We start from the raw sequence: 7,985 nt of genomic DNA, 5'->3' as shown, positions 1-7,985 counted from the left end.
CCCACTACCCTGACGTCCAGCACGTTCTTATCCGAACGTACCGCCGCTCTACGAGAAACGGTCCATTATGTGCCTTTCATTCCGCCTACTACAGTCCATTTCCATCCGACCTTCATAAGCACCAGCACCAACCCACGTCTTTCATACCCCAGTCTCCTACGCGGACTTACGGATGCTTAGGCACTTTCCTCGCGTACTCAGTCCAGTCCGACCATCCATTGCACCGGACAACAGTCTTTTCAGACGCCGAATCTCCTATATCCCGTTTGAAAGCTACGGTCCCTTCAGGCCTTAGTTCGCACATAAGTATAGGTCCTTCCGAGATTCTCATACTAACCACGACAAACGGTTCGGTTTCACTTGAACCACACCTCATGGTCTCCCTGCCAGACTACGGTCCTTCCGACCAGAGAAAGCAAATTAACATTGAAGATTGGTAATTTCCACTATGTAATTGCTCTATCGTAATGATGTACAATTTGCTACCATCAATCCAAAGGCTTTACCAAGAGACGGCTCACATTTGTACGACTAACACCTATACTAGTGGAATTCATTCAACAGGATACGCTTGGTGGACAGAACCCTCGTAGTGTTTTCTCTTACCCCTTTTTCAGGGGTTTTTCCACAGTAAAAAACTCTGATGTCTCTTATGAATGTTTCACAACTCTCTTATTACTGCTATGTGTGCTGGACATCTTTCGTACCAAGTGTAAAGTGGACGTTAAATATATAATTAGTTCTCTAAATCGAAGAGTGAAATTCCAAGCGGCGAACAAAAAGAGGAAAAAGAAATCGAGTAAAAATATCTTGAATTGTAAAATATATTAAAATTGTGCTTCACACATTTTTTCACTCGTGGGAAATATTCCAGATCTGATATACTAAAATTTGACAGTGTTGGATGGAATTGAGCCTGAAAGTTATAAACTGTTGGCCCACAGAAGTACACTTGGATCTGTGGCCTACCCGGCACATTGGGCCTATCATGAAGATTTGAAGGTACTCGAATGACACAATTAGCTATTAATTTTCTTTACGAATATGAAATACTCAACAGATATTGATTTAACACTTAAAACGATTTTAAGAAAGTACCAAAACATTAGGTACTGCTAGGATTTAATTTTTTGCTCTAATATCAATCAATTATTATTCATAATCTAATATAAAGAGTATCAAATTGTTATAATTATATATAAGGACAAAGTCATTGAAATACATTTACTACTATCTCACTAGTATCAATATTTATGTAAGTTTATTGAGCTAAAAAAGTCATACATGATTGACCAATTTTTGAGCTATATATTGAAAACATACTTTTGCTCTTATATATTGGGAAAAACATTATCAACAAGTTAAATCATTGAGTGACTCATTTGAAATTGTAAAATTACAAATAAATGAACCTGGCTCAAATTTAAGACAAGCTAAAGATGATAATAATTCGATGTAAAGAAAAGAGATTTATAGCAGTTTGTATTTTGTAACCTAAAAAGCTGTTAGTAAAGACAAAGAAGAAATAGCTATCGGTCCAATATCAGAGGTATTAAATACTAATCGGCAATGATTACTTTTTATAAATATAACACTATTATAATATATGACAAATAAATATATTTACAACTGCATATTGCTTTACCTTTTTTACTTTACTCTGGATATATCTAACCAAACAAGGGAAACATTTCTCATGTGTTTACTTTGCATACAACCAAACAGCCTCAAAGTATTTGGAATGCACTGCATTTACTTTACACTGCATTTACTTTACATTGCATTTACTTTGCAGGCAACCAAATAGCCCCTTTAGCAATTTATGTTTCATTATATTTTTAATTTATAATGTATCATTTGATGGGTAAATTTCCTTCAAATAAAAGAATAATATTGTGAAATTATCAAAAAAAAAAGTTATCTTTTTATGACACCAATTGATAATTTGATGTTTTATCAAATTAATATTGAGTTTAAATTTATTTAAGTTTTCAAATTAATATTGACTTTACACAAAAAAATATCATAATACTTAAGAGTTTAAATTTGCTATATTAAGATATTTTTCAATATCCTAAAATTATTTTTGCATGTAACCAAATATTATTCATTTAATGAATATGATTCTAAAAGGTGGCCCTTATTACCTACTCGTATGAATGCTTCAAGGTTCTGAACGAATCACAAGAACCAAAAGTATGAGGCTTAGAAGAGCCCGACTAAGGGAGACACTTGCCTCATAGGAGCTTGACTAAAAAGAGCACTCACCATGACTATGAAGAGCTCGCCAAGAACATTTTTGGATCAATTAGAGTGTGCTCATCTTAGAAGAACATGCCCGACCAAGGTGATCATCTCAAAAGAACTCGTTTCTATTAATGGATCACTAGCCCTATCAACATAAGATGCTAACCAATTTTGATTCAATAATATCGACTACTCCGCCTAAGCAGTTTTTCATCATAGTCACTACTGAAGACACTCATCAGAGGCACCCGAGGGTGATGTTAAATATAGTTGCCCACTTGTCACCACTAGAATCTCATCCACATTTCTGCATCATTTGAATAATGTATTTATTACATTATTCTTTAGATGCAGCCTCCCTTATAATTTTCCCAACCCTATGATGCCAAGTTCATAGTATTAAAAACTTCATGTCACTCTTACTATTAATAGAGAGTCATATAAGTCCTAGAGCATTGCTTCTTAATCATCTACTCTCCTCTCCCTTGTTTTATCTTTCCAATTAGTCTCACGAGTCAATTCAAGATGTCCGGCATAGACTTATTTGAATCCAACAATTACAGCTAGATGACATTATTCTCTTTATTATGTAAGATAATTCCAAATGAGCTCAACATATGAAGATCATGAATTAGAACTTAATCATACAGCCATGCTATGATATTTTTCTAATGCCATTTGTTACATCATGAATTTTCAACTATTAAGAGTCATTATTTATTTTATTCTTGCATGCCTCTAGATTATTTATCGATGCAACTCTCTATGAAAGTTAATCATTCCAAAATTAATCTAATTTACATGAAATTAACGATCTATTTGGAATAGCTCTCTCATTATTTTGTTTTTCATATCGCAACTATAGTTTCATTGAGATCGAGATTTCTTATAACTTATAAGAAACTTTTGTGCTAAGAAGCTGCATTTTGATAAAAAAATAAAATTTATAATAATTATATTAATTTTAAGATCAATATAATATAAAAATTAATTAATTATTATGTTTCACTCCCCATTAGTAGGAATATTTTCAATAAATAAATAGGCTCTGAAGCCCGTATTATTAACAGCCATTTCCAGCTCAACCATCCATCACTTTCCTGCTCCTTCATGCGTGCTATTAGCCCAATATCTCCGGTCAATAATCCAACGGTCGGTCAACACCCATCACTACAACCCACGTTACCCTCACATGCCGCCATTACCGTCTTCTTCATACCATCAGATTTCTCTACTCCCACACAGAAAAAGCCCCCTCCGTTTTTTGCCTATACACTAGACTAGACCTGAAAGCACAAAAGCTTCAAAAAGAGCTCTCATTTCCATCTCTTCTAAAGCAGCTTTGGATTCTTCTCCACCATTCTCTCCTCCATTGTTCAACCCGATGGCTCTGCCTCCCTCTTCGGATTCCATTCGACAGTTGTTATTAGCTTCATTCGTTTCCATTCATTCAATCGCCAGATAAAGCCAAAAGAAAATAATAAAAAAGGGAGGAAAACAGGCAGTGATGTCTCTGAGTAATTATCTTGCTTGATTAATATTCAGAAAGAAAAATGAAGGTTAAATGGAAGATGAAATTATTATTACAGAGTTGAATCCATCAGGAGAAACCATATCCCTCAGCTGCTGCTGTCTGTGTCTTCATAAATGCCGGTGTCAAGACAAAAAACCGTCTTCTTCGCCGAGCAGAAGCGCCATTGGGACCCAATGAAGCTCATAGTTGGGTGTCATGTACCCTGATCATAACTAAGTAGATAGTTTATGATTTCCTTTGAGACGGCTTTCTCAGTGCTTTTTAAAACAGTTTTTTAATTTGTATTAAAAAATTGCTTTTAAAAACAATAAAAAAAAGCCGAAGCCTATATGTGGGTAGAACTGTAGAACTACTGCGCACAAGTGAATGCATGAACAAATCTAATAGGAAATTACCATAATGAACCAATAAGGTTTAAAAATCTAAATTTTCATATGCAGAGATAAAAAATGGAAATAAGCAGAAATGGATCAATAAGCAATGCAAGAATGAATGGAAATGGTGGAGGTGGTTGTGAGGGATGCTATGGACCATAAATGGTATTAGTCAAGCATGCAAGCAAGTCCAATCTTGCTTGTTCAATGGAATGGTTATGAGTTAGTTGCCTTCTCTTTAATTAACAGAGAGAAGAAGAAGAAGAAGGAGAAGGAAAGACCAATACTTCCTTCACCTTTAGATTCAAGGCTTTTTATTTGAACATTGTTAGTAAATGGAATGAGGGAGATGAAATCAGGCTGTTGACCTCTGCTCCTGGATGTTCACTGATGGCTGTGAAGAGCTGGACGCCACACCTACTGTACCATCAAGAAATTTAGCTCCGGCCATTTAGATGAAAGCTAAGAAGATATTGATTTCATGTTGAGGAAGAGATTTCACCTGTGTTTGGGGCAGCAATGGTGGCCGGCAAGGGAAGAATAGCAGAAGCAGAGCCGAGTTGAGGAGGAATATAAGGGTATTGAAGCATTTGGGGGTAATGCAGGCCAAAAGCCCCTTGCGCTTGACTAGAGTAAGAGTACTGCGGGTAGTAAGGATAGAAGCTTGGAAAAACACCCGGCGACGTCGTCGGATAGTAAGGAGAGAAGTGGTGGTATTGACCTCCGGTTAACCCATAATAGTTCTGCAGCAATGGCTTTGATATCAGTTAGTCATTGATGTTTTAATTCCAACTGCTTATTTTCGTTTCAAAACTCACCAAGGGGTACACGCTGTCTTGTGAGTATGCGCCGGTGTAACTGGAGAAGAAGAAAGAAGAGATTTTTCATGGCATTTGAATGTGTGAGTTGGGGAATGGGTAGAGAGAAATAGTGAAATATTTTAGTTGGATTACCCGTAGAGGGAATAAGGCATGGCATAGTGAGATGGTTGATGAAAGTAAGCGGCGCCGGTGGCGACGGGGGCAAGAGAAGATCCGCGATAGGCAGAGGAAGCCATGGGCTGACTAGCCGGAGGCCAAAAACGGCCTGTTCCTGTTGAAAATAATACCCAAAAGAAAAAAAAAAAAGAGTAAATTTACAAGGAAAACATTGTTGCGGAAGAAGGATTGAATAGGTAACAAAGACTCACCAAATTGATTGGCCGGTGGCCGAGGCCGATGGGTTGCGCCAAGAGACGCAAGGTTGCAGTTTGCCCGTCTCCCGTCAATCACCGGCGACGGATCCTGGCAAGCACGAATCGCCGCATTCGGATCAGTAAACGTCACCTGAAAGAGAAAGCGGAGACGATCAGGGAAGAAAACAGAGTAAAATGGAGGCTTCAAGTTCCCATTTTGGAGTTTTAGAGAATACAAAGCCGTAGCCTTTTGAACGGCCCGTGTGCTTATCAGTGATGACGACGGCCTCAAGAATCTCTCCGAACTGCTCGAAGTATCGCCGCATGGTCTCCCTCTGGGTCTCCCACGCGAGCCCGCCAACGAAGATCTTCGTGAAGGTTGTGTCCGCCGCAGGGTAAGGCACGCTGGGATTTCCCCCGCTGCTTCCGCTGCCCCCGCCCATTAGGAATGGCCGGGGAGGTGCTGCCATGCTCGAAACCGACAGGAGACAAAGCGTGAAGAAGATGAGAGAAAGAGAGAAAGGGTTATGTCTTAATGTAATGGAGCGGTTATCCGGCTTTCTATATATGCGGTTCGCTATCTCTGCGTTCTCCACTCCCTTGGATTTGCCATCAAAACGATAGTAATGCCGAAATCATTTCAGGGATGAGCAGGGAAGGGATGAAACTGGGAACAAACAAAGGAGGAGGGGCAGACGGTGGGGAGGAGCAATGAAATTTTACTTATATGTGAATAAGAGGCCAAAGTAGGTAGAGAGAGAGAGAGGGAGAGAGAGAATGTGCCCACGATCGTGAGCAGGAAGACAGTTCGTGGTCCAAGGAGTTCTATGTGGAAAGGAGGTTTTTGATATATGCTTCGCTGTAATCAACCCTCACTTTTTTCGTTATATATGTTAATAATATTACGCCTCTTAGATTAACGAAGAATAGAATACCTCTCCTGTACGTCGCATCTCTATCTTGGACTATTTTACACTCATTTTGACTTTCTCTACCCACTTTACCTCTATCTTTTTCTACTACTATCCTATTAAAAGATAAAGATTTTTTTTGGATAATAAGATATTGAAGTAAGATTTAGAAAATTGGATCGGATCGGATTGGTCAGTTTAACTGGTTAAATCATGAAAAGATTGGCTAGTCAGTCTAGTTAACTCATAGAACCGGTTTTAAAGCAAATCGAGAAAAAATCGGTGTCTGGTTGGTCAGACCGGCAAATTATTAGTGTTGGTTCAAAAAAAAAATAGAGGATTTGCGTCATTGATTGTAGATCAAATGGTCAATGAGCAAATACATGAAAATAACCTAAAGATGTTCTAGGTCATTGTAATTCATTTCGCTCAATGCAAGTTTGTGTGAGAAGTTTTGTTCGACTCCCCGCTAGCCCTAGTTGCCGCTGCCATTGGTGATTGGCGAACATGACGACAATGTGTGTACAATGTCACTCCCATTAGTGTGTGCAGTGCAACCACCACTACTGGTAGCATGTAAGTTTTTTTTACCTAGTGTCGCTGATGTTCGATAGCAAGTTTGTGCGTGTAATGCTGCTGTCACTGTTAGTATTACTGTTTTAACATTGAATGAATTATATATTATGTGTATTTAGTTGTTTACAATTGAAAAAGATTTTTTCCAGTTATATTGATTGCCTACAATTTCTTAGCACTTACTTTTTATAATTATGTTGGATAGCTTATTTGTCACGTAGATACATGATATTATAATTTTATTATTACTACAGCTTCTTCATGCATTTTCTTCCAATTTTAAAAGCTCCCATGATTTTCTACCATCATTGTCATTCCTTGTCGTTTTTCTTTTGTTTGCCTCAAAAAAACATTGAAAGAAACTAAAATATTAATGAGTTCAAGTGTTATGACGACATTTTTCTTTATGCTTTGAACTTCATTTTAAGGACTCGAGAATAATATTTTATTCACATACATAATGTAATGCTTATTAAAGAGAATATATCTTATGCAAAATTTGAGTGACTAGTGGAGAATGAATGTTTAGGGACTGATGTAATGGATCGTCGGAAGATTCGACATGCAAGAAGGATTTCGATCCCAATCCAGGGAAGAAAAGGAACAAAAGCTTGAAAGCTTTAAAATGTCATAATATTCTTCAATGAGCCATCTACTACAATACTTGATATTTATAAAGCTAAAAGAGCATTCTAGAAGCTAGTACTAACAAACTAGATAAGATATCATAAGGAATACTTCAAGCTTAAAATGCTCCGCATCAAAATATATACATTTGCTACTACGTTTTGTACCTTCATTTGTGTTATAATTGCGGAGATTAGTACCCTTTTGCATTTATTTTTATTTTTTCAATTAATTAGTGTTTGGATTTTTTATATAATGGTATTGCCTTATTTATGAATATATATTTATTTTTATGTAAGCTTCTTCTAAGACGACTTTTTTATTACTTCTTAAAATAAAATCTAAAATTTTTGTTTGCAGATGGGTTAAAATCCAGGCTGGTTTTATTCAGGCTTCATTGATTTTATTATTTATTCGTTTGCAGATTAGAATAATTTGTAGAAATATTAAAAAAAAAAATGGTTGAGAGCTTATGCTTTCAACTAAGAGATCTTGGATTTGAGTCTTTGTGTATGCGTTGTGTGTATGAGTTTGTCTTAAAT

General features: G+C 36.8%; 1 protein-coding gene across 1 annotated transcript; it reads right to left on the bottom strand.

Annotated features, from left to right (window-relative positions):
- Positions 1-3,778: 3,778 nt before the first annotated feature.
- On the bottom strand, positions 3,779-6,129 carry LOC110099155 (RNA-binding protein 24). The gene is made up of 6 exons (XM_020826238.2): positions 5,566-6,129; positions 5,345-5,480; positions 5,109-5,247; positions 4,974-5,013; positions 4,658-4,898; positions 3,779-4,575 (listed from the first exon to the last, which is right to left on the bottom strand). The coding sequence occupies exons 1-6, from the start codon at positions 5,797-5,799 to the stop codon at positions 4,511-4,513; spliced, it is 855 nt and encodes a 284-aa protein (XP_020681897.1). The 5' UTR covers positions 5,800-6,129; the 3' UTR covers positions 3,779-4,510.
- Positions 6,130-7,985: the final 1,856 nt, after the last annotated feature.

This window comes from Dendrobium catenatum, unplaced genomic scaffold, assembly GCF_001605985.2.
Source record: "Dendrobium catenatum unplaced genomic scaffold, ASM160598v2 fragScaff_scaffold_264, whole genome shotgun sequence".
Lineage (NCBI taxonomy): Eukaryota > Viridiplantae > Streptophyta > Magnoliopsida > Asparagales > Orchidaceae > Dendrobium > Dendrobium catenatum.
This window is presented reverse-complemented; position numbering and strand designations above follow the sequence as displayed.